This window comes from Lonchura striata, chromosome 1 (genome assembly GCF_050655825.1).
Source record: "Lonchura striata isolate lonStrDom1 chromosome 1, ASM5065582v1, whole genome shotgun sequence".
Lineage (NCBI taxonomy): Eukaryota > Metazoa > Chordata > Aves > Passeriformes > Estrildidae > Lonchura > Lonchura striata.
In genome coordinates this window covers 45,854,348-45,880,158 of record NC_140703.1, presented here as the reverse complement: position 1 = coordinate 45,880,158, position 25,811 = coordinate 45,854,348, and the positions used below count along the sequence as shown (strand labels likewise).

At 41.8% G+C, this 25,811-nt stretch overlaps 3 protein-coding genes across 22 annotated transcripts in view; 2 read left to right on the top strand and 1 right to left on the bottom strand.

The window, feature by feature from the left end:
- ELMOD1 (ELMO domain containing 1) overlaps positions 1 to 10,046 on the bottom strand; it is a 45,929-nt gene extending 35,883 nt beyond the window's left edge. For 4 of the 5 annotated variants that reach the window (XM_085575928.1, XM_021529368.4, XM_085575936.1 and 1 more), the window contains exon 1: positions 9,646 to 9,786. The gene's annotated coding sequence lies outside the window, so the exon portion shown is untranslated. Of the gene's footprint in view, positions 1 to 9,645; positions 9,787 to 10,026 lie in introns of those variants that run through there. The other variant, XM_085575937.1, reaches the window with a different exon arrangement.
- LOC146768651 (uncharacterized) lies at positions 3,870 to 15,996 on the top strand. 3 transcript variants are annotated; one of them, XR_014954004.1, is made up of 4 exons: positions 3,870 to 9,773; positions 10,747 to 10,925; positions 15,331 to 15,435; positions 15,885 to 15,996. XR_014954004.1 is itself a non-coding variant. In XM_085575963.1 (3 exons), the coding sequence occupies exons 1-3, from the start codon at positions 9,429 to 9,431 to the stop codon at positions 15,927 to 15,929; spliced, it is 495 nt and encodes a 164-aa protein (XP_085432089.1). In that variant the 5' UTR covers positions 3,870 to 9,428; the 3' UTR covers positions 15,930 to 15,996. The 3 variants fall into 3 exon arrangements, 2 of the variants coding, with proteins under 2 accessions (XP_085432089.1, XP_085432096.1); XM_085575963.1 differs by lacking the exon at positions 10,747 to 10,925; XM_085575970.1 differs by lacking the exon at positions 15,331 to 15,435.
- ALKBH8 (alkB homolog 8, tRNA methyltransferase) overlaps positions 15,883 to 25,811 on the top strand; it is a 48,815-nt gene continuing 38,886 nt past the window's right edge. For 2 of the 14 annotated variants that reach the window (XM_085575920.1, XM_085575880.1), the window contains exons 1-3: positions 20,780 to 20,920; positions 21,218 to 21,346; positions 24,808 to 24,948. In XM_085575920.1, the coding sequence (XP_085432046.1) occupies positions 24,914 to 24,948 (35 nt within the window). In that variant the 5' untranslated portion in view covers positions 20,780 to 20,920; positions 21,218 to 21,346; positions 24,808 to 24,913. Of the gene's footprint in view, positions 15,998 to 20,009; positions 20,071 to 20,136; positions 20,441 to 20,734; positions 20,921 to 21,217; positions 21,347 to 23,941; positions 24,073 to 24,807; positions 24,949 to 25,811 lie in introns of those variants that run through there. The other 12 variants (XM_077781346.2, XM_021529365.3, XM_085575892.1 and 9 more) reach the window with 11 other exon arrangements.

The window sequence follows — 25,811 nt, the reverse complement described above, 5'->3', positions numbered from 1 at the left end:
ATAGAGATACAACTGATAGGATGCCCAAGTGCCTGCTATTTTATCAGTTTAAAACCTACCCACTTCTCAATATAATTTGCAATGTTTCCCAAGAAACAAGCTTACCTTTAGGATGAAACAAAATCATTCCCTCTCTCATCTCTCCCCACCACTACCACCAAAAGCCTCCACCATGAAATTTGACCATAAACAAGTCATATTATGGTCCTACAATTCAAGAATGAGAGTCTACAAGCGTCATGCCAACGACAAACACACAACATTCAAAAAACCCAAATACAAATAAAACCCCAACAACTCTAGGACCCCAGTTTGGAAAGCCATTCTAATTCTAAGCAAGCATTGTTTATCCAGTTATCCCATGGAATAGACACATACCTACTTGCATCTTTTATCTTGCATTCATGCCCAAAGGTGGCATAAAAATCACTTCAAGTATATTAAACAAACTAGTAAAACCAGAGGATCTTCATCTCAATTACAGTATAATCATTCATAGGTCTTTGAATGTTATAGCAACAACGCTGCTCAGACCTCTCCAACTCAGAGGACATCCTGGGAAATGGCTCCATAGCTAGAAAAGCTCTCAAGAACAGGTCACCTGTTCCATGCAGTTCAAAAGTTTTATATTGGCTCAGAAATGGCCTTGACTGCCTCCAATGGATTCTGCCACTGGCAGGACTCACCTTAGAGATCAGAAGTGGATGCCTGTTTTGTGTGAGCTTAGTTCCCCATCTCAGTACAGAAGGGTATTTTCGTTGTCATGTGCCCAAGATCAGGCTGTATTCAATGTCAAGCATTCTTTAGAGGAAAATCTTGAAACAAAATGTCACACTTGACTGATGACCCTAATAAGCAAGACTTGACTTCAGTCACACTGTCACAGGTAATAAAATTTTTTTCACTTCTAATCTCCATCACACATTGACATTTTACATTTATGTATTTCACTAGGAGAGTGAGGGCAAAGCTAGATATGAAGTAAAATTTAACTGAATTTTAGTCCTGTGAGCATAAGCACAAACCACACAATTAAGCAATAAAAAGAAAAAGAGGCCTGTATAAAAGGTTAAAATCACAACAGAATTGGGGAATCAGAGGGCACAAAACCCTCAGCTTCTCTCAAGCTACAGAAGAGTGCTTTGAAAACCTCTAATTCTGTAGTTCTAACTTAGCATTTCAGTCCATTACTGCCTCTTCAAAGCATTACAAATATAAGGAAGGATCAAGAGGGTCTTAAAGTTCTTGTAAGAAACAGTCATGTAGGATTGTGTTTGGATTCAAGAGAACTTGCTTGTCACATCTCACATGGCAAGTTACCTCTAACACCACTCAATTCAGCCTACCTGCTGTAATTCCTCTGCAGATTTTGGCTCAGTGACAACCCACATTTTGATGAAGGTAACATCAAAGCAGAACTCAACACTATAGAAGCATCTCCACCTTTCATTGTAGATCTCTGCCCTTTAAAAGAAAAAGGTTGGGGTTCTCTACCTGACTGTTCAACGCAAACTAAATCCCAGAAATCCAACAAAGGAAATGTTCATGCATACAGATGCATTATGCATGCAGAACTGTGACAATAATCTACTTTTTCCAATTTCTATTAGCTCTGCTCTACTACAATGTTGAAAGATGGAAAGACAAAACTATATGAAACCACTTCATGTCACTTGTGAAGATTTTGCTGGATACTAATAATTCTATTTCTAATAAGTCTATTTCTAATAATAAATACAAAGGTAAAAATAGAGGAAGCTCTCCACAACCCAGAATACCATAAACTTCTAGAAATATAATCAGATGCCTAAATTCAACAGGAATTAAAGTATTGTCTTGTCTTGTCTCTGTCTACAGTGTGTCCATCCTTAACAAGCTCACTTTACATATGGAGGAAACGGAATTTTATCCAGAAGGGCACGAGTAAATGACATATCAGCTTAAAATGGAGTTTTCATGCTTGAAAACAGTCTTCAATGCATAGCAACTTCTTCCACCCCGCCTCCTTCATTCATTATAATAAGGAGTAATTTTTAGTCACTTCTCATGAACTTTCACTTGACCACTGAGGAGTTCACCCAGGAGAACAGCAGCTTCATCTGGGTGGCTCACATGTATTCACATGGTTTGCAGTGGAATGTTTCTGGCCAACTTGCTCTGTTGCCAGACACACTGTATGACAGCTTATATTGCAAGGAAGTGTGTTCTAAATAAAACATCACACTTAGTAGCAAAAATCCTTCAAGTTTAGAATAATTCCTACAAGGCTAGATACATAAAATCCAAAGAAGCTGCCTGGCTACCTCCCAGACTAATTACTGCAGACGTTTCAGGGAAAAAAACCCAAAATTACTATTTCTAAATGTGAATGACTGATGTGCTTTTGCTCTCCCTCCTTTCCTGGTTTCCACTCCATTGCTCAGAGATGAGTGGAGAGTACAAGTTAAAATGCAAAGATGAAGTATTCCCTTGCCACCAAAATTAACAGAAGTCTAGATTTTCTTTAGAGCCTTATTAGTTCCTAGCAAACAGTAGTTTGTGGGGAAGAAACATCATCCTATCAACAGGCTATATACAGACCTGCAATGTGAATAGATTTATACCAGAAATTCTTATTCTATCCATGCTCCCACTTTTCTAACATCTGTTATATTTTCTTGGATCAAGCAGAGTTAACTCAGTCATCAGATTAATACAACCTTACCCCAACTATTGGCCTGAAAGCATGTAAAACTAAGAACTGAGATTTAGTTTGTTAAATGACCATTCCCCCCAAAAAACATTAAGACAAGGACACCAGAGGTGTCAGGACAAAAGCCAAAATCAGCTTTTGAGCTAGAGGAGCAGAAATTAATTTATTTATCCAAGAATCTGGTGAAGATCAGACACAATTCATACTGATCTAGCAGAAAATTGTTCCATGTGATGCCATTTTCCTATTATTTCACCAGATTACTTTGGTATGGAAGTGGCAACTTTTCCACAGAGCTCTGACAGACATGCAAGAGTAGAGCAAGTAGGATCCATGAGAGTTTCTGCATTTCCTTCTGCAATTTCACTACAACAGGATTCAAGAATGATGATGTCCCTTGCAGTCAGCCAGTTAGATGATGTCATGAAGCACCACACTTGTGAAACCATAAGCATCCTATAATAAGTGTTATGCACCAGCTGTTTGCTGCCTGCAATCCTGCAGGGGGACCACAGTAAAAGAGGAAAAAAAAATTATTCACCAGACAGGAGGATCTAAAATCCCACTGCAGTTATTTTGCAAACTTATGGCCTACAATTTATTCTCCTGATTGCTGCTCAGTGAGATGTTCTGCATCCCAGGAGGTAGGAAATCAGGACAACTCCAAGTACATGACCTTGTAGGAAGCTCTGGTTATGCATTTGCTGCCCAGAAGGACAAGTACAGGTTAGATTGCTCTGGTTTTACCAATATCTGAAGTGAGGAGAAGTGGAAGAAATCATCTCTTTTATAACAGAAACTAGAAACTATTTTCTAAAGTTTCTCTAATATGTATTGCAAACTTTATGCTTTGGTTGAACCATGTTTAAGCCCTTACTTAGGGAAAATTTTTGAATGGAAACACTCACAGGCACAAAAATATCTATCTATCTATCTATCTATCTATCTATCTATCTACCTATCTATCTATCTATCTATCTATCTATATCTATATATCACTCCAGGGAATCTATCCAATCTGTTGTCCAAACAGGCCTATGTACCAGCCTATCAGCTCTACTTGGAAGAGTCACAAGTGTCTTACCAAATTTTTATTTCTATTAACAAGAGCTGTAAACAACTGTAAAAATGACCACACTAAGACTCCCTTCCTTCACCTTTCTGTAGCTTAAGGTACCTCCAAGTAGCATAAAAATCAAACACTGTAAGCAGTGAAGAAAGAAAGTTATAATGGAGTTTGGAGACAGAGACATTCATAAAAAAGAGGGATAAATCAACACAAACACCACACTGACATGACACAGTAAGCGGAAAAGGCATTAAAGATCTGCAAAAGGTGAAGATGGAAAGAATGGTTTGAAGGTCAATGAATTTACACCAGCTGTTAAGCAAGACTTTCAAGCATGGCATAGGAATCATTCTTATGTGGTAATTGCACAAAATGTATTTTCTCAACCAAGAAGGAAAATAGTGAGTGACAAGGGAAGTGCAAGGTACTGTGGTGCTCTACTTCTGTCTGCTGCTTCCTGCTTAGTTCAACCAGACTTTTACTTTCTTTGGGTGCCCACTCTCTGACAGAAAAGAATGCTGGCAAAGATTTGTTAGGAGAAAAATGGAAAGAGAGGAGAAGACCACGTGGGGAAGAAAAGAGAAGAAAAAAGCCTGAAGATCATTGAATACTGTTCCTGCAACATTACTGAGGGGGAAGAGGAACAAAGTGGAGCCAACAGACTAGGACAGGATGATTGACAGTATTGTCATAAAGCATTTATTCTTAATACACTGAAAATTTAACTTAACACTGAAACACACAACACTGAAAATCTTCCTTCAGTGTCTCTTTTTTCTTAGAAAAGTGGGTATACTTTTATTTCTTATAGCCTTACTCTCAACCTACTAAGTGTAAAGTGATAGAAGAAATACATTAAACAAGTTTCCAGAACCCTTGCAGCAGATACACCCATAATAGTTCAGGAGCATGAACTTATCTTACCCTCTACAACATAGCACATGTTGGTCAGGACAAACAAGGTTCAAAGAAGAACATGACTATCTCAGACCATTGGAGATATTGCTGTAAGTCCTACTTGAAAACCTGGGGAGTAGGTTGTGTGGCCTTTTCCTAATCTGTGCTTATGGTATGTTCTGTTTTCCATGTCATCTTCTGGGAGCACCACCATTTCTTTCCCTTCCTCACTCAGTTCAGCAAGAACTCCTTTTTCCTCCTTCAACCCATCTGTTCTCCTCAGGCTGCTTTAACACTGACAGCGTGAGGGCCTTGCAAGCCCAAAATTAACAAACCCCACATTGATTTTAATGTTTCAGAGGAACAACCTGCTTGATGGCACACATCCAAGCCAATGTTGATATGGATATGGCTTTGTGAGAGCAGAGTGGGAGAAGGAGTAAGAGACTTGCTCTTATAACTGCCTACCAGAAGAGGACTGTAGTTTCCATGACCACAGGACAGCTTTATACTAAGGGGCCCAATTTTTATCACCTACACACCCACATGACTGTGCAAGTATTATCAGTGTAGTAACAAATAGTTGCTATGCCATGGACAAATCTCAACATCTAAGTCATTCTGGAAGATAATGGAAGGTACAGATTTAATTCTATTTTTCAAATTAATGAATAGGACTACTAAAAAATAAAAAAAAATAAACATAATTAGAAAACTTCTTTTCATCATTAGTGCAATGTGTAACTAGCCACAGGAGCCCTTGCTCAGTTGAGCAAGTATAATAGTATCAGTTCTGGGGTCCTAGGAAACTTACTGATTCACTTTTGGCAGACACAGGCACAGGCACAGGCATACAATAGGAGCTTAAATGGCAGATGGTATATATATATTAAGGAATAACTCCTATGTCTGTGAAATTGATAGCCAGCTGTACACAGCCCTAAACAAACCTTCTTTGCAGAAACTGCCTTTCCTTCTTATGCACCATCAGAAACATTGGTTAACCATGGCCAAGCTACAAGGATGATACAGAGAGATGTGGAGACAGGACTTTGTATAACTAATTATTTTGGGTTTGGTCTTGTCCCTTAATTTACCAGAGAATCCTTCTCTGGAAAAGCAAAATACATAGCTACTACAGAAGCTACAGCTACATCAGTGCAGAGCACAGACCAACAGAAATGCTGCTGCCAAGCACTTGAAATTGAAACTGCACAGGATGGGGGAAGGCCGTTTGTTTTTAAACAAAACACCCTATACAGATGCTGGAGTAGCTCCAACCGGGTCCCTGGGACTGAATATCAGCTTGCAGTTGGAGTGCTCCAAAAACATTTTCACCTATTTATTCTCAGGTGCCCCAAGAGTAGTCCACAAAGAAAGGTGAAGAACAAAAGCTAGGAGACTTGCTTGAAAAACCTTAGTGTAGAAATCTGTATTTAGACTAAAACTGCCTGTGAAGTAATTTCCCAACAGAGAGGGAAGAACTCACAGGTACACAGTTTCCTATAGACATAGTCCTGAGGACCACAACTGAACCTCCTAACTTTGCTCTAACAAGTTGCAATTTCACCTGCTCATATTGTCAATTGTTTTCAAATCCAGTCTTTGTAGCTCCTATATTTCTCCTGTTCCCCAGGCTCCTTTTGACGTCTGTGGCTGTATCTGTCTGAACTAGAATGGAGTGCTCAGCCTGCAGATCTGTAGACAGATTAAGACGAGGTAAAAACACTGCCAAATTTCTCTATTTCACTCAGGTACTTTAACTACTGGGAGAACTAGAAACTATCTTCTTGAAGGGCCTCTCAGCTGTAACGGAAAGCTGAGAAGTGTTTGCTCTCATTTTGCAGAGGAGCAGGATACTACACTCCAGAACAAACTGCCAGAAACACTTGAGGCTGATGAAGTTGGTGTGAGGGTCTTCATTGGTTTAATGCTAAAGTGGATGAGAATTGATCACTAGACTGCAGCTAGGAGGTACTTTCAAGAAACCAGTATCTTTCATGAAAGGCTCAGTAACTAAATGGGAATGTTCCCAAAGCAGAAGTCCTGGTGTAGTTTCAATGGGAGAGTTCAGGTCTCTTGCAGCCAGACTGCCTTGAGACCTGAACCACTGCAAGGCAACCGGAGAAGGTCTTTGGAGGATGTGTCAGAGACTTAAGCCGGATGCAAGCCAAATCACTAGTGTAAACATACCCATAATGTATCTCAAGGCAAGTCAGACAGGTCAGTTTGTTACCAAAATGCCTGCTTTGCCTTGAAAAGGAGTGCTCATGCAGTCCCACGTACCACTAAGTAGTGACTCGGGCAGCTGCTCCCACAGCTTCTGCTGTCATACTTCCTTTTCCACTGCCTGGCAGGAAAAAGCAAAATTTCCACCTCCAGCTCAGGCTTGGCAAATCTTATGGTACAGCACAGCTCAGCACTCGAGCTCAGTTAGGTGGCTGAGCCTGTATCGTGTTAGATGGTTGCTGAAGATACTAAGCCTGAACCATAGCCACAGTCCTGCATGACCACAAACATTCTTCACATCTCTTTACATCAGTCTCATCTTTCATTTTCTTTTTCCATACTTTATCTTTCTTGTGTGTTTGGAATCTCACCACCTGGTTTCCTTCTCAGTATTCCAGTAAGCTCTCCTCTAGAGCTTACTTTTCAGTCCTCTTTCCCAAAGCTTGTATTCAAAGAGTAATGTATTTCATGCAGTCCTTTGGCCTGCATTACCAAGCAAAGGATTTAAAAGGAATGTCAAATGAAAGAAGATTTCCAATCAAGAAAGCTGAGCAGATGTTAATAAAAAAAATTAAAATGTAGTCTTATGAGCTGGAGAGCATTAAATCCAACAAGATTTGATCTCCAGGCAACTCAAGCTTGTTCTTCTTGCAATTTTCTGCTAACACTTCAAGTGACCCCTTGGGAAAAATAAAGCTTGCTTGGCTCTGTATAGTTATAATGTCCTGAATGTACAGCTGAACATAATTTTTGTTTAAATTGGTTTATAGCTGATCACAGCTTAACTTTAAAAGACAAGATTGTTTAAATACTAGGAGCAGTCTGGAGCCCTACATATGCCAGCATTTGTGCAACAGCATTTTCCCTGCAGCCACCAGCAAGTCTGTTTGTGCAGGGAAGGTAATAGATAACCAAATAATCACTTAATGCAACATAGCCCAAAAGTTTACCACAGAAGTATAGCTTAGTTCAGGGGCCTGCAATTCCCTGTCAAGAGCAACAGGAAGATGTTTGATCACAGGAAATTCTTGGGTTCACACATGCCAGTGAAGCTAACATGATGCTCTCCCATGGTTAATAAAGGCCTGAGCAGGCTAAGGATTCATAGACACTGTGCTTATGTGCTCAGCCATAGCAGGTTTTTACACTAGCAGAACATGTGTATCAGTGAACCAGTAGGAAAGTTAATAAATGCATTCCATTGCTGATTTTCCCATTGTTTGCTGCTTTCCTGGAACCATCTTCTGCCCATTTTCTGTTTAGAGTGATACATACAGCATCTGATGTTGTCACATGATTTCATCCTTAAAAATCATAGGCTTCCTGTCTCCAAGCTCCTATTAGCCTTGATGATAAGTCATTTGCTACAGCAATGTAGTTTTGCATTAGTTTCAGTTGAAATAGTGCTTAAAATGGTATGCAGATTATGAGAACTGAACAAGTCAAAGGATATTTCTAGATGCAACTCCACCTGTTCAGCTTGGCAACACAGTGGCCCACATTTTTAAAGACAGTCAGAGAAAAGCAGGTTCTTCTAAGAATCAGTAAGTCTCATCTGAACCTGCATTTTGCTAAATAGATATAAGTATGTAACACCTACCAAATTACTACACATAATGAGGCATTTGCTGTTCTGTTCCTGAGGAGATGAGATGTTCTTATCACACTCAACTGATTCAACTATTCATTGATCTAAGAGTACAAAATAACATTCTTTAAAAATGTGCAATGAAACGTTTGGAACAGAAGGCAATCAGTAAGCTTATTGAAGAGCACAAGGATGATGCAGGATTTTAGAGATGCTATTTTTTCTATTCTATTTCATTTTAGGATAAATTAGAATAATGGGGAGTGCAGGAGGGGGGCGGGGGGAACAGAAGAAAAAGGAATGAAAACCTGGATTGACTAACATGCTAAACATGCAAGCTACAAAATAAATTTCTGTCAGTTTCTAAAATGGCTTCTTTGTTTCAAATGCCTTTGTCACAAAAAAAAAATAAAAAAATTCAGCTTATCTTACTGTTGAGTTGACTGAATTGGGACAAAGGTGTTGTTCTTCCCTCTCCCCCACCGCCCCCATTCTGACAAACACTTTCGCTATCCTCTTTTAGCTATTTTAAAGGAAATTGTAAGAAAAGCAGAAACGGTGAGGACAAAGGGGAACATCAAAGACATAAATCCTGGAATAAACTCGGAGCAAGTGAACTTCAATACACAATGACCATGTGGGGGGATGAAGGGGAGACGGGGAAGAAGAGAGTGCCATGGGAAATAGAAGTCGTCATTATCATGTGCACACGTTGTTGTGAGTGCGGTGCACAGAGCCCAGGGCAGGTGCAGAGGGGCAAGCCAAGCCAGCGGCCCCGCGCAGGGCGGGCTGCGGGGCAGGGCAGGGCGCGCAGCCACTGCGGAGCCGCAGAGCCGCGCGCCTGGCGGCCGCCCAGTGCCAGCCTCCTCCCGTACAGTTATAAAGGATGGGGCCATTAGAAAAAAAAAAAAATTAAATCAAAAATTTTAAAAAATCAACTACAAATACCCCAAATGCGCAAACCACTCAGCGCCTGCAAATTTCCTTACACCGCAAGGTCTTTCCGCAAAGCGTCCCGCATTCAGAGGGGCAAAACTTCTCTCCCACCGCCGGGCGGTGAACGGGGGAGAGAAGCGGTGCAGGGAGCTGCGGTGCGATGCCCGGAGCCGCCTCCCGTCGCTAAGCGACCCGCGGGGCCGCCGCCGGGGCCCGCCGCCGCCGCGCACTCACCGCTCCGCGCCGCTCCATGCCCGCGGCGCAGCGCAGCCGCCGTCCCGAGCCGTCCTTCCTCGCCGGGAGGGACGCGGAGCTGCCGCCGCCGACGCGATCTGGGTCACCCGGCGCGGCGCCTGGCGAAGGTGAGGAGGAGGCGGCGGAGGAAGGCGGGCGGCGGTGCCGCCTACCGGCGAGCGCGGGGGGAGGCTGCGGCGGGGCCCGAGCCCGCCCCGCGGGGAGGGAAAGGGGCCGGGGAGCCGCGGGAGCCAACGCGCGCGTGGGCGCTCCCTGCGCGCCGCCCGGCCCGGCCCCAGCGCAGGATGCCCCTCTCATCCCGGGACCTCGAGACCTGCCTCCCACCTCTTTCTCCCCGCGCTTGCCAAGGAAAGGCGATACCTGTCTGCGCTCACGGAGTCCAGCCACAGTGGTGCGGTTAAGGTCCCACGGGAAGGCGGGGAACAACTCCAAGGTGTTAAGGTCCCGGCCAGCTGGGGTAGTACTCAGCAAGGCAGTATCCTTCCTCCATATCCTTCCCACCGACCTGTCAAGCAGTGTCCTTTCTCCCCCAGCAGTATATCCAGAAGGCTTTTGATCTTCAAAGTTTCAAGTCAGCTAATTGGGATCATAGGCATGTCATACTATTTATATGGCGCTCCCCTCTAGGAGAATTACAACTGTTGTCTGCAGCATCCTCAGAATAATTTAAAGTTGCCCAGTTCAGTATCTACTGCCAGTAGGCAAGTAGTCTATGTTTCATTTACCCTTATTGCTGCATGCATCTGTCCAGATGTTCCTTTGAAGCTGTAAGCAGACTGTCAGGCCACACTGGCATCCCAATTTTAGACAACAGTCTCATGTTTCAGAAGTCCTTTGAAAATGCTAATTAACCTATTTTTCTCTATGCCTAATTTGAAAATAGCTTTCAGCATGCCTGTTTCAGGGACATGGTTTAATTTCCTCTGAATCTCCCTTTTCAGTCATTTTGATCCCATAATCAACTGTCACATTTAAGAAGTACAGTGAAAACACTCGGGCTGTTGTGTTTAACATTTAACAACTAGGAAACACTGTTCATGTCCTAAGGCAAAGCAGACTGATATTTAATTCTCCTCCTAGCTACAGCTATGCAGTCCATCTTCCACCTGTCACCAGCATGCCTGGTGCACCTGGCTGGCAGGTGCTGTGTTCTGCAGAGCTGATCAAGTGGCAGGGAGGGAGGAGGTCCCAGCAGCCTCCAGATCAGCGGTGTGGTCCATCAGCAAATGAGGTCTGATGCTCAATGGAACAACTCAAGGGTCGGTATCAGACTACAGCTTTACCACCTCATCTCTTACTTGCATCATGCTTTGCACGTTGAAGTAATCTTTCAAGCTTAATTCCATGCATCAATGAACTAGAAAAGTAGTTCTTTCTCCTGGGCAGTGTTTCTAGTTACTAGTATTGCAATGATGTCCACCTCCAACATATTAGATCCTTGCTCTTAGACCCTGTGTCTGTCAGAAACTTCTTTTGCACTAGGCCAGCAGAGCCACTGCAGGTCTGTAGATATCTGAACAGAATAAACTCTAAATTGGGGGAGTTTTCAGGGGCTTCAGGAGCAGAGATTGGTTATGCTTCCCAAAATAAATCTAGAAACAGAGATTTTTAAGACAATTCATTCGTATTATGAAAGATGAATTGTAAGCATGAAAAGCCAGATCCTTGCTACAGAAGTAGCCTTCCCCAGATGGCACGGTCTTGTTCACAAATATTAAGGAATTCAAAATGTGAGCTAGAAAGCCTTATTGCCTTGTTCCCTTACTGTTGTGGCAAATTTAGGGGATCAGACCAACATGTTTGGAGTTTCCAGATGGCCTTCTGCCCATGCTCTGGAATTACGCAGTGGTACATATCTGTACTGTAGTCATGCAGCACCATTTCAGACTTGCCTGGATTTTTTTTTTGAGACCCTTGTTGTCAAATTTCAGTTAGATGTACCAATTCACTCAATATGTTGGTATGGAAGCTACTCAGGTTACTATGACTCCTGTTTTCAGAATTGTTGTTTCATGGAAAGTTGAGGCAAACCAGCATATTATAAAAAATTCTTCTGTTTATAAGCAGTTATGATGTGCTTTCCTTTTAACAGCATAATTATTTCTAATTGATGGCAAATGAAAGAAACTGTGCATGACAGCAGAAATATAGCCTGTACTTAGAAGTGGCAGTGAAATCATATTAGAAAAAAATAGATGTAGGACCCCACTAGTTGAGCAATGTCACGCTTTTCCAGCAATAGCTCATACAGCCTGCTGTGCTTAATAAAACAGCAAGGTCATCTGCATGATTAATTTAGCATTGGAAAGAAGGTGACAGAAGCAGCAGAAAAACCAGATAGCAACATACCTTGCTCAGATATTAGTGAAAAATAAAAAGCTCAAGCTCCTTATTATTTTAGACGCTCTTGCTGTAACAGAAATTACTGATAAAGACAAAATTGATAACAAGGACATGTGCTGTGTCCTTGTGAAGAACCTACCTAGCATCACCCAGCACTCTTCTCAGACAATGTGCCACCCAAGCATTAATAAATGTTTCATAAGAAGTTATATTTTAGTTTATGGATTTAGGTATTATTTTTTCCTTTTAACAAGTAGCATTTTTCATTTGTGACAATACAGAGCTAGCAGAAATACTTTAGCTACACTTGTATTCTTTGACTTACAATCAACAAGAAAGAAGGTATTTTACCTAACAATCCTAGTACTGCTGGAAAAATCTTTAGAGTTGTAGGAAGAAAGGACAAGGAAGGAATAGGAAAACCTTCCCTATTTACATAAGGAATTTTCTTACCTCACTTTCCAAAATCTGTAGTTCAGGTTATCAATCCCTCTAGTTCTCAATCAGCATGAGATAGGCTACTCTCCATAAATGACAAGCTTCTCAGGCTGTTCTTAAATTTCCTCACTTGCCCTTTTTGAGAGGATTCTTGTCAGCTGGTAATTGTTTGTGTTTGGCTTAGGACAAGCATCAAATATAGATAGTCCTTTGGAAGTGAATTATATGGCTCTCACGCCCCGATATTATAGCAACTAGGGCTGTGTGCACACAAGCTTCAGGATAATTTTTAAGCCAATCTCCCAGTTGTTTTGTTCATTTCCAGTCCCACACTTCACTGCACTTGTATCTCTTTGACTGAAGATGCCATAAAATTTAAGATGGGAGACACTAACAGAAGCCTGTAGATGATGGTAATGTGAGATATGAAGTGTGTCAGGCTTACTCATAGAGCCTTTAGAGAGACGACAGCTAAGGGAAGCAGCCAGTATGCCCATTTAATTCATCCATTTATTGAAGCAAAGAATTTTGCCAGAAAATACTTTGTCTACATATAAATTAAGAGCATTTAATGGTATAATACTTTAATTTAAATAATTCTGGTGGATATTTCTGCATAGAAAGAATAAAATAAAGTGGTGTAGACATGAGTTTCAAATACTATAGACTAGCAATACCTACTTTTTTCTCTTAATAAAATTGAACAAACTCGAATATGCTGCAACTGTGTTCTAATCATCACCAAGATGTGTACCAACCATATTATGTCTGTGTGAAAAAGATTTGCATTTATAAAAGAAAAATTTTAACTAAATTTTGAACAAGGAAAAAAATGATTTAAAAAAATCTCTTCTTTTCATTAATCTTCTGCCATTAATTAGATGCATACTCTGAATACATGTGCTACACTTCATGCAAAGATTATGAAGTTTTTCACCAACAATGATTCATGAGGATTCACAACCCCTGGTGATATGGGTAAATATTTAAGTAAATGTCATACAGATCAGCAAACTGACTCACAGACAAGTGGTGTTTGTAAAAGAAAAATCACAAAATTTGGATGCATCTTCTTTCTTTTTTCTTCTTTTGCCTATTCAGCTTAAAAGCTTACAATTCCTGTTTCCCTGATATGTCAAGTGTGCACATAGATCCAAAGAAGTAATGAAAACTAGATTACAAGAGCAGCAAATGGGGTGACCATTAGAAAATTTTAACTTATGGTTGAACAGCTGTTCTTATAAAGAAAGTAAACTTGTTGCATGAGCAACAGCTAATGAGTTCTCCTGACATGATGACTGAAAGGAGATGGAAGAATGGAGTCCCAGTCCAAGGAATACATTGCAATATTCTCTCCAGTCAGTGGGGGCACCAAGGATCTCACGATGGAAATGTAACATTTAGTTCTCTTATGTAAACAGCACTATGTCTTTAAAAATTAACTTCACAGATAGTGTCCAAACTGCCAGCACTACAACCTTAAAATTGTATTGATTGCTCAAGTAGACAAGAGTCAGAGCCTGATACTCCATGATTGTCCTTGTGATACATTTATGCCCTGAAGTTATAACTGTGAGAAACTATGTTTTCCAAGGATATGCAGGACAGCAGACTGCCTGCCTAGTATAGCTATCAGGGAGGATCCCTGTGCAAGGTCGCATTGCTTCCCAAATGCCTAACAAATCCTAATTATTTGTGACAGAACTGAGTTTTCCCAGGTTACTGTAAGATTTTGACTGTATGGCCAGAAGAGTATAGTTATATAGTTCAAATAGCATTTTTTAAAAATTATATTTCCTATTTGTTTAATGTAAAACAGGCATAAAGAGCCAGAAGAGAATGCAAAGTACATGCAGACTTTGAAGGGATGACAATTTTTAGTATGCATGTCAGAGAAAACAAATATTTTGTGAGACTCATTTCTAACAACATTGCTTTCAAAGCTAAACTACACCATGTGTTGATGGGTTGAGTGATTTAGAGGGAAATCAATATTTTGTATGGTTCTTTCAGTATTCCATCTTACTTTTATGACACCCCAGAAAGTGTACTAAACTGGTAAATAATCTCACCTAAACTTTGCCTGAACTGCGGAGAAAGAGTCACAGCAGCAGTGAAAGCAACAATCCTATTCAGCTGAGAATTATCATCTTTTCTTTAAAGCTTGCATGGCATTGGAAGGATTTAAAGCCCTAAGTCACCAAGACTGTTTATGCCAAAAGGAAGTAAAAACTGAGGACAAAACAATTTCATGCAATGTATGGTTTGCTGAGTACTGGTGCATGTGGGACTTTGAAGTCTGAGGACCATTCACTGAGAAGTTTTATTTGAGCAGAAAAAGCTGGCAGGAGCTTCCCCGGGAATTTCTGAATTAAATTCATGGATATTATGCTTTCCAGTAGTTATGTTTAGGGAATTTACATTTCTTGGGGTCTTTCTTAATGAAATCAAGAAATTATCTATTTTTTTACATGTATGTCCACATGTTGCAGGAACCTCTCAAGAGCTGATTCTTTGCACTGGCAGTACATATAATGAAGTATCTTCAGACTTGCAGCAGGCACATCATAATTACAGTAATTTCTGTCTTATGCCTGAAAGTTCACAGGAATTTTCTGAAGACTCACCAGAAAAGGATCAAAGATTTTCTGTTTGTCGAGGCTTACAGATTGTGCTCCCAGTTCAAGTGCAATATTAATGGTCACCCAGCAGTGTAGGCATTCTTTTGCAGTGTGTCTGAGAACAGAAGCTAAAGCTGTTCCTCCCTGCATTTAATAAACAGCCTTGAACTTCATTAGTGCAATCTCATGGCATAGCAGAAGTCTTCAGTTTAGCTAACCCCTGTCCAATCCTAAACATTCACTGACTGGTTTGGTTCTGTAGATGACAAGTTCTGTAGCTGTCCCAGTAGAGAACTGGAATCACACTGCTCAGAAAAAGCTGTGTCATCATGCTAAAGAAGCTTGCTCCACAAGAGGATCACAACAGGTAACAGTGAAAGTGAACCTGACAATAATCATGTATCTGTGCCAGAAATGCAGTGTTGCCAAATATTACAGTTTTACTGTGAGATTTGTGCTATTTAGTGTATTTCCTGAAGTTACAATACACTGAGTATTGAAATTTTAGGAAAAGTGCAGCTTTTTTTATTAAAGGAAAGGGGAAGAAAAGTACTATAAAATCTTACATTTGTGGAAGAAAAGCTTGAAAAAGTTTGGAGATATTAACAGAATGTAGGCTAAAGCTTAGAAACCAGAAAGCATATTGATACTACTTGACATTTTAAGTCCCTTTAGAATACAAGCATTTTCATCATTAGCATTTTAATATCCCACTGCTTTTAAGAGGACCCAGTCTTCTCATGACTCTTTCAGTCTTATGCAATTGCTAACAAACTTCTAAAAGTTGTTTTTTTTCTGACTGTTTTTCTTTTTCAGAAAGAAATAGTAAATCTAACATTGAACAGCACAAACACAGAATAAAAATGACATGCAGCACAGAGCCAGCCTTGCCTTCATCCTGAAAAATATAAACTCTTGGCATTGCAAAGGTTTGTAATGGAGACTTTTATTATCTCAAGCAGCAGCAGTTGCACATTTTGAATTTAGGTCAACACATATTTGTCCAAGTGCTGAATTATTACATTAATGCTATCCTAAAACAATTTATCTTGTGTCTCATCCTTTATTACAGTACTTCTCTACAGGAGTAGTCATGGGTGATTTTGAGCTAGATTTAGTGCTAAAGAGGTTTCTTCTTATTTCTGTAACAAAATGCTATCCTGAAATATATCCTATTTGTCATGATTCTTAAACTGCAGTTTCTTATACCAAGAGATTTGATACAGAAAATCCTATCTTCTTGAGATTCCCTTTTAATTGGGTTTGAAATTAATGGAAATCCAGTGTGATCACATTAGGCTACAGCATGGTTTGCTATAAAAAGGAGTAAGATTATCTTTCCACCTACGGACCAGTAACCTCTTGTTTGTTGAAGGAAATAGAAGTGTTTACTTGTTATCCTATGAAGTTGATTCCCAGGGACTGACAAACACCTTGATTTTCCCTGGGAATGTGGCCAAGATAAAATAGCTAACAGCATAGCAAATAGTGTAATTTGTTCCTGAGAAAAGTCAGTAGGATTTTACTTTTCACCTATGACTAAATGGGAGCATGATATTCTGCTTTAGAAAACATCTTTCCTCTTTATGAATTAAAAAAATAGAGCAGAGCCAAGATTTTCTGATAAAAACCTTATTTTTTCTTAAGAAAACTATTAAGATTTAATATCAAACTAGAATATTTGCTGACATATAAACCAAAATATTAAAATTATACAAAAGGGATTTTTGAAAAGAAAGAGTGAGTTTTCTACTAACACACTTTAAGTCAGAGATTTTATTAATATCTATATTGAAGGTGAATTTATTTGAATCCCCACTTCGGTGAACTCTTTTGTGGGTTAGTCAGTGATAATGTTGTTAATGGAGATGTATTTTTACTTGTCAATAAGTGGTATCTGTAGGAGGAGCCTGTACCCATCTAGCAGCAGAGGAGAATGAACAGTGCTTCTGGCCTTAAATCATGAAGGGCATAACAGTTCTGGTTTGAAATATGCTTGTATTAAACCCCTAACCAGCCTTTAACTGTTTTCCTTTTAAATGGTGGAAATTTCCTATGTAAGAATGTTGTTTATAGAAGAAAAATATTGATGCATTATCAGAGGAAATGCTATTGCAATACGCATGAAAAATTCTTGACCACTGCTAATCATACAGAGATACTAAAAAAAAAAAAAAAGAACTTCACAGTCAGTTTGTTATCTCCCAGAGAATGCACATAGACATGCATATAGAATGGAGAGTGCACAGAACCTAGAATGTGAACACTTAAGAGAAACAACCTTTGGGCAGGTATTTTCCACTTGTCAGAACAAATTGGTAATGAATTATAAACTGGTATCATTAGCATCATCCTTTCAGCAGCTTTCAGGGTTGGGTGGTTTCCAGGGCTGAGAGCCTCAGAGAATCGTTTAATAGAGACAGCAGCTGTTGATGCAGCCTGGTTCTTTCTCCATTCATTCTGGCTACCAAGAAGAGCAGGTGATGCTAAGGCTTAGTGTTCACAAAGGTTAAAAAGCTCTATGCTGTACAAGAGTATTCATATATTTGCTGCCTACTGGGTAGGCAGTACTTTAATTATAAGAAAACTTAGGCAGAATAGCTGTGCTATCACAACACTTTGCTATCCACTGTGTGGGTCAAGGACAGAAGGTGACTGTGGTGGAGGAAAAGAAGTGGAACCACCACTTCTAACCAAGTAATTCCTACCTTCCAAATATTACAGGCTGGTGGATATGCCCTGTCAGCTTCACATGCTTAGTGCACTTGTACCTTCTGTACATGGAACAACTGTGTCCTTGGCACACGGCATGGTATACATTCCAAAGGAAAGAGAAATGAATTTTTTGTTGTTGTTTCTTGGTTGGTTGGATTTTTTATTGTTTTCTTCTGGGTAAGCACAGCCATAGGTAGATTCCTCCAGAGTGGGCATCTGGGAAAAGCTTGAGGAGCTGGCTTCAATCTACAGGTTTACAGACTCATCAGTCATACCTTACATAACACCTGCCTGGGAATCCCACACATCATTGATGCTGAGAAAGATTACATATTCACAGGAGGCTGAGGGAGGAAAAGTAAACAGAGAGAGACAAAAAAAGAGTTAGGCTTCAGGTAATAAGATGCAGTGAGAAGTAGAATATTTGTCAGGTAAACAAAAGGTAGGCAATCTCAAATTCCAGCATTTTGGATAAATAAGGGAGAAAAGTTATGTCTAGGAGCATAGTATGCAGCTTGGTTAGCCTGTGAAGAAAAATGAAACAAAGGCTTACACACTGTATCTTTGATTTAAGGGACCATTTTCTCCACAGGGAATCAGAGAGGTGTTAAGATGCTTCCTTTCAGTGAGGCAGGCCTCTCACTAGCGTGGGTTCATTCCACAGCCTTAGGGTGGTTGCTGGCCAGGCCAAGAGCGGTGCAGAATATTTACATACAACCATGGGCTCGGTCTTCCCATGGCCTTGTCTGGACTGGCATGGTTTTATCTTCCTCTGTCTTGAGTGCTGCATTGTGCCAAAGGTAACATGATCAGTGCTGGTTGTGATGGTGGCTTGTCCAGGGGATGGTCTCTTCTGGTGAGCGCCTGAGCCTGGGAGAAGCCATGATGCTGTCTTTAAGCCATCCTGGCCTGGTGGAAGCTGTCTTTAACTTGCCATGTGGATGTGGCTTCCCCCATCTGGTTTTGGATCCCCTGTGCTGGGGGAGGCTTCAATGGATAAATGAATGCAGGTTTGGGGCTGAAGGATGATGTCCCACTGCACATAGGGCTAAAGCATTGCACTTGTGAGGACTCAGAGGGAGACTCTGGATGGAGAGCAGGTTGGTAAAGACCTGGCACTACTTGGAGAAAATGTGGCACAGGGAGGACCTGCTGGCAAGTGGAGTCAGGAAGCATGGAGTGAGCAGGAACAGGGGGTGGCACAGTGACAGTAAGTGTGTGTCCATGGAAGGTGGTTGTAGGGGGCCGCTCTCCTCCTTCCCCTTGCCACACAGACTGCCGTGGATCCATCCAGCATAGATGTCCCTCTCCCCAGGACACGGCTGTGTGCCGCAGGAGAGTCCTGGCCGGGTCATTGGGAAATCTTGGCCCATAGAATTGGCTGCTGCCAAAGAATCAGAGAGCTAGTCAGGTTGGGAAAGACCTTTGGAGATCATGAATCCAACATTTGACCTAGCACCACCACGTCAAATAGGCCGTGGCATTAAGTGCCACGACCAGTCTTTTCCTAAACATCTCCAGGGATGGTGACTCTACCACCTCCCTGGGCAGTCTATTCCAAGGTCTAATCACTCTTTCCATTAAGAACTGCCTCCTAATGTCCAACCTGAACCTCCTGCAGCTTAAGACTACATCCTGTTGTTCTGTCACTTGTTACCTGGGAGAAGAGGCCGACCCCACCTGGCCACATCCTCCTTTCGGGCAGCTGCAGAGAGCAGTGAGGTCCCCCCGAGCCTCCTGTTCTCCAGGCTGACCCCCCCAGCTCCCTCAGCTGCTCCTCACAGCCCTTGTGCTCCAGCCCCTTCCCCAGCCCCGCTGCCCCTCTCTGGACACGCTCCAGCCCCTCAATGTCTTTCTTGCAGTGAGGGGCCCAGAACTGAGCCCAGGGTTGGAGGTGTGGCCTCAGCAGTGCTGAGTGCAGGGGGACGGTCACTGCCCTGCTCCTGCTGGCACAGCAGTGCTGATCAGGCCAGGGTGCCATCGGCCTCCTTGGACACCTGGGCACACCCTGGGGCACGTTCAGCTCTCTTGACCAGCACAGCCAGGTCCTTCCCAGTCACTCTTCCCCTAGCCTGTGGTGCTGCGACTTACTGTGACCCCAGTGCAGGACCTAGCACTTGCCTTGCTGAACCTCAAAGCTTGGCTTCCCTGACCTGTAATAAAGCCACAGCCGCCTGCAGCCGCCAAACGCCGCCGGGACTCCGCGGGCAGCGGGGCGGTGCCATGGCGGCGGGCGGGGCGGGGCGGTGCCGCGCTGTGCCCGCCCCGACATGGCCGCTTCCTGCAGGTAACGCGCCCGCCGCGCCGGGCTGCCCGGGCCTCACCGGCTGCGGCGGGGCCGGGCAGCCGCGGGGGCGCAGGCGGCCTCCGCCGCTGGCTCCGCTCCGCCGCTGGCTCCGCTCCGCCGCTGGCTCCCCTCCCGTCCCCGCCGTGCCGCCTGTGCGGGGAGCAGAGCCCGCGGCTCTGTCTCCGGCCATGTCAGGAGGGGGACAAGGCCAAATCCGTCCCTACGTCTGCCGCAAAGCTCCCCCGTTTGTCCTCGGGGCAGAGCAGAGGGGACGCTGCTGTGAAGGTGGTGAGGCCTGGAACAAGTTGCGCAGGGAGGCTGTGGGTGCCCCAGTCCTGGCAGTGTTCAAAGCTTTGAGAATCCTGGTCTGGTAGGACGCGCCCCTGCCCATGACACGGGGTTTGGACTGGGTGATCTTTAAGGTCTATTCAAACCCTTCACATTGTGTGGTTCTATGGCACGCTCCTGTGGTTGTTCCTGTTGTCATTGTTTCCGGGGTGTCGGTGGGAGCTTTGGTGCTGGCTGTCCCTGGCAGAGGCGGGATGGGGCAGCCACAGGGACAGGCTGGTGCTTGGCTGTGCTGGTGCCTTCAGGCGCGTTTGGTCCTTGCTGGAGCTCTTAAATCTCACCTTCGTGCCTCCTGAATGTGTTTTATTCCCCCCAGATGTCTATGTTAATGCTGCGTCCTTATACGTTTGTTGTGGTGTGTCTGCGGCGCAAAAGCAAGCCTAAAGTGAGTAACAAAGAGCCCAGCTCATCCCTGATCGTGGCGCTCCCTCTGCCGACAGCCGCCGCTCAGCTCCGCCCGGCCGCCAGGTACTCCAGGTTTCAGAAGCTGCTTCTACAGCAAGTAAGCTTTGTGCATTGCATTAAAGCTTTACATTAACCTCTGTAGTAACTTCAGGCCAGTTTTGTAACGTGCGTGTACCCATAGCTCCTATTGCAAGGGGAAACCGTTTTCAGTCTGTATTTTCAGGAGCTACTTTTAAAAATACTCGTTGTAAAACTAGGTGGTAACAGTAATGAATTCAACAGTGGATTAACTCTTTTTCTTCTGTAGTCATATTGGCCTTTCTAAAGAAGGTGTGAGATCCTAGCAAATTAAGTTTCCTACTTCTGTACAGTTGAGTGCGTTTCCTTCATTCAGAAACAGGGCAGACTTGGTTCCTGTGCCTGCCGAATTGAGCCACTGGTAATGACGCAGCAGACAAGACACAGAGTTTAGACACGGTTCAGAAGGAGACCAAGGGAATATCCTGCTGTCTCAGCTATGCAGGTATTACTGCTTAAGATGCCTTCAGGAGCTGGTGGCCCCAGAGTGATGCTGGCAAGCATGACACAGTACATCAGGAAGGTCTTCAGCTTCTTGAGCAGCAGAAGAGCTGAGTGTTGTGGCATAGGTCATCTCTGCCAGTGTTATGTGCTATTTAGACAGCTGAGTCACACCTCAGCTGTCCCTTGTTCGGGGGTTATGAAAGGATAAAAAGTAGTCTTTCAGCTTCAGTTTCTGTGCTAGTTTAACAAATATTGTGGCATGACTTCTTTGCTTTTGCCTGGAGCATGTGGGTATTTGTGAGGACCTGACTTAAGGCCTGACTAAACTCAAAACTGTTTTCCCCAAATATCAGATGAAGTCTTCCAGTATGTGGAGGTGTAGCTGTTATGGGAGAGGCCTGACCCTTTCATTTTGAAGTTTTGCAGGCTGCATGACAGTGGTCTGACTGGTATGGGTGATGTGCATAGTGTCCATGCTTTTCCATCAAAATCCAATTTGCTGGGTTCCAAAGTATTAACCTGTCCTGTATTTTTGCTCTTTCTGTAAACTAACCAGGTCAAAGATGTGTCATTTTCCTGTGGAGTAGTTTGGGACTGCCTGACACTCTCCAAAGAGGAACCTGCTCAGGTGTAGGCTGTAAAGATGTAGGCCTTTTTTATCTGTGTGTGGCAAATAAGGTGGGACAGGCCAAGCCTTTTGGACCCAGTTATATAGATGGTGATGATTAGGGACATAGGGTTTAGTAGTGGACTTGGCAGTTCTGGATTAACAGTTGGACTCAACCTTACAGGTCTTTTTTAACCTAAATGATTTTGTGATTCTATGGAGTCTTATAATTGCACAGCTTGGTCATAGTAGGTTTGCTGAAGGAGCCTGCAAATCAGCTGAACCTTGGTAAGGGTAATCCATTAGATGCACTGATGCACTTAGGAGAATTTATTTCATAAAACTTTCTGTGCTTCTTTTCATGAGGCTTTTATTTTTCCCCTCTAAGTTACCTTGGCTTCTAATTATCTTATGCTAGTGGGTGTTGGATTTTTTTGTTTCGTTGGGTTGGTTTTTTTTTGTTTGTTTGTTTGGTTTTTTTTTTGTGTCTCCCACTTTGCTTTCTTTTTTTGGTTTAAGCAAGTTTGAGATTTTTTTTTTTGGTCATTATTTAACTAATGAAAGGTAAGAGAAGCATTGCTCTCTGTGTATTTAACACTGTTTGTTGATTAAGTGAAGAATCTTACTTTGAACTGTTTTGTCTTTAGAAGGAAGAATGTTGTTTTCAAATAACCATCTGTGGCCTGTTTTCAAATGTGCCATCAGGAAGGGAAAACGATTATTTAAGACGGTACCAAGAATTTGCGGAAGGGAAGGGAAAAAATCAGAGTATAAAATACGCAAAAAGCCCCTAATGAGCACTGTTGCTTTAAAGGAAAAATGGCAGACATTTCCTACAAATCTGTAATAAAACTAATTATGCAGAGATCAAGATTGATTCCATAACTTATTGATATTTTCAGCCTCTACACTTCATTTTTGAAGTCATGTGGGGTTAATTATTGTAGTAGTCTTCTCCTTTTTCTGCCCTGTTTCAGTTTTGGTGCTTGTGAGATTTTTGTCTTATGCATTTTGTCTCTGTTGCTTGTGAGCATGGTTGTGATTTTAGGAGATCCTAGGAAATGTGAATTGTCTAATGGTGGTAGTATGGATTTTGGCGCTGAGTTATTTATTAAGTGGTTTTAATGGTTGTTTTTTTTTCCCCTTTGGTCAGACACAGATATAAATGTGATCGTTATGTGGTCAGATGTGTAAAAACTTGAAGAACGCCAGGAAGTCAGGGTTCAAACTGTTAAGGCCTTGCATGTGCCACCTCAAACTTGTTAGCAGGCATCTGAACTATATCAGGAGAAAATTGTTGATGCTCACCATGCCAGTAACTTGCCATGTTTGCTTAAAAGTGTTGTTGACAAGGGTTTCAATTCATTTAAGGCCCCTGTAACATTGTGTTTGAGAATGGAACAGGAATGGTAGGAGGATTAACTAGTAAGTGGAAAGGAAGGGAAAAAGACTTAGTCTTCTTTGACAGCATTGATCCTGCTCCTTTTTGGAGCATTAGAATTTTTCATTTCCACAGAGTGCTTTTGTCAATCTGATTCTCTTTAAAGATTATTTTTGTGCAGTGCAGTTAAAAGTTGTGCAGGTTGATGATGGTAATGCTGCAGCAATCACAGGGAGTACATACTTACAGCTCCTGTGCAACACTTCAATCTCTTATAACAATTTTACTAGCATATCAGTGCTTGTTTAAAACAAAATTTTTGCTAAGTTATTCAACACAAAGTTCCTGCAAATACTAATATGAGGGGTTTTTTATCTTTACCATTTTTTGTAGTACATTGTCATATTATCATGGTTGTGTCTGCAGTTTAGGTATTGGGAAGGAGCTCTGCAGTCATGCAAGCCAGAAGGCATGTAAGTGGATGAGTGACTGTTGGGGCAGTTGACAATGTTAAATAATAACATAGAGGGGTGATTGATCTAGTTTGTTTTTGGTTTGTTTTTTTTTTTTCCCTTAAAAATAGCTGAAACAAAACCATTTTTTGACAGGAAGAGAAGATGAAAGGATTGTTGTCAGGTCAGTGCTGATAAAAGAATGGAATAGGACAGACAGCTGCAGTTGGATTGTCCAGCTATACTGTTAGGAGGATTTTTGGCAAAGAAGTACCTCTAAGATAAAGGTAAGGGATTATGTTACAGGGAGAGATAAAGTCAAACTGCATCAATGTCTGGGAGCTTTGTCATAATCTTACATGAGATCTGGACTCCTCCCTTGGATTTGAAGGAAGTAGAAAAAAGAAAGGAAAAGAATATAGGCTTAAAGAAATGAGGGAAGGTACTGCATGATCTCAGTGTAGTGTTAGACCAAAAGTTGGCAAAAGATGCAGCAAAACCTGAAGAATGTCATTGACCTGTAAGTATTCACTGGTTGGTAAATGCTGTGTTGCTATGAAATGCAGTAGTTAATACATATATATATATATATATATACAATTTTCTGTTCCTTCGCACAACAGGAATGTGATTTTCATTAAGTTTGGGAGATGTGGTAAATGATGTGTGGAGCATCCTAATTGCTTGCTCTAGGACATTTAAGTATTGCACACATTTTTCTATGCTCAAGAAAGGCAAGTTTGGCCAAATGTCACACTTGGGTGCAATTAGGTAAAAGGTGTCACACATTTAATCTCTGACTCAAGCTTTTGGTAAGGCATGAGAATAACTGAGAAGCTGAGACAATGTGAATCTCAGGCAGTTCCGCACATAATTTTTTTCTCATGTTCTGTTCAAGTGAAGAGGAAGAGAAAAATGGGAAAATGAAATAAAGCATCATAGCAATCTTTTAAAGATTTATTTCTGGGAGAGATCCTTTTCAGGCAGGACACTCACTACGTGTTGTTATTTTTGCTTTCCAGAACACCAGTATGGAAGCTAAAACCAGTGAAGATCATTTGGAAGTCCAGAAAATGAAGAAGAAGGTATTGAGGAAGCAGGTCAGAGCTCAGCATACATTGATGAGACATGAGGGCATACAGTGTGTCTCCCATGCCACACAGGTAGTTGCGATTTTGATGGTAATGTTAAAATGCTGCTTATCTGTGTTCTCTTCTCTCATGTGTCTTATGTAAAATGCAGTTTTTAAAAAGGGACTTCCCAAGATTAAGGGTTTTCTGTCCTTCTTTGATTTCAAAGCAGAATGGTACTTGAGCAGTTTGGGGTCTATGGAGAGACTTTGGCCTTTGGATAATGTTTTTTTTAACCTGAAACAGTAGTTACTTGGATTGAGGAGGAAGAGGAAGCCTTGGAAATGCTATTGAAATAGATACACTTTTCTTCTCTTTTTCTGTGGTTTCTTTTTTTTTCTCTCAGGCTTTTAACTTTTGTACCATTCTATCCTCCATGGTTCTCTGTCAAGTGTAATTTGTCTCATCTATGCTCCCCATTAAAAGCATGTCTGTCTTGAATATCTTTTCCATCTTTTTTTCCTCTAAACAAATTAAGACTGTGGTTCTGTGGGAATTGAGCTGGTTGGCTGACTTGCAGCTGTTTAAATAGGCACAGCTTTCTCTTTCCATGCAGTAAAGAGACCTAGTAGAAAGCTACTTGGATTTTTTGATTTGTAGTGTTCTGCCACAGTAGAGTTACAGCAGATCAGAGGATTACCTTGCAGATACTGATATAGCAAAATGTGACAGGAACTTGCAGACAGAAAGGGAAGTAAGGGTTTCTAATTTCCCTCTCTCATTTATGAAGAAATATAAATGGCTTGAAACACTGTAGAGCAGTATCATTTACCGTATGCTTGTTCATCCTGATCCTGCAAATTCTTCCCATTCAAATATGGAAGCATCAGTTAGATCTTTATACATTTTGTTAATGTGGTTTAATTTTTTCTCCAATTTCAAACCACATGGATGGA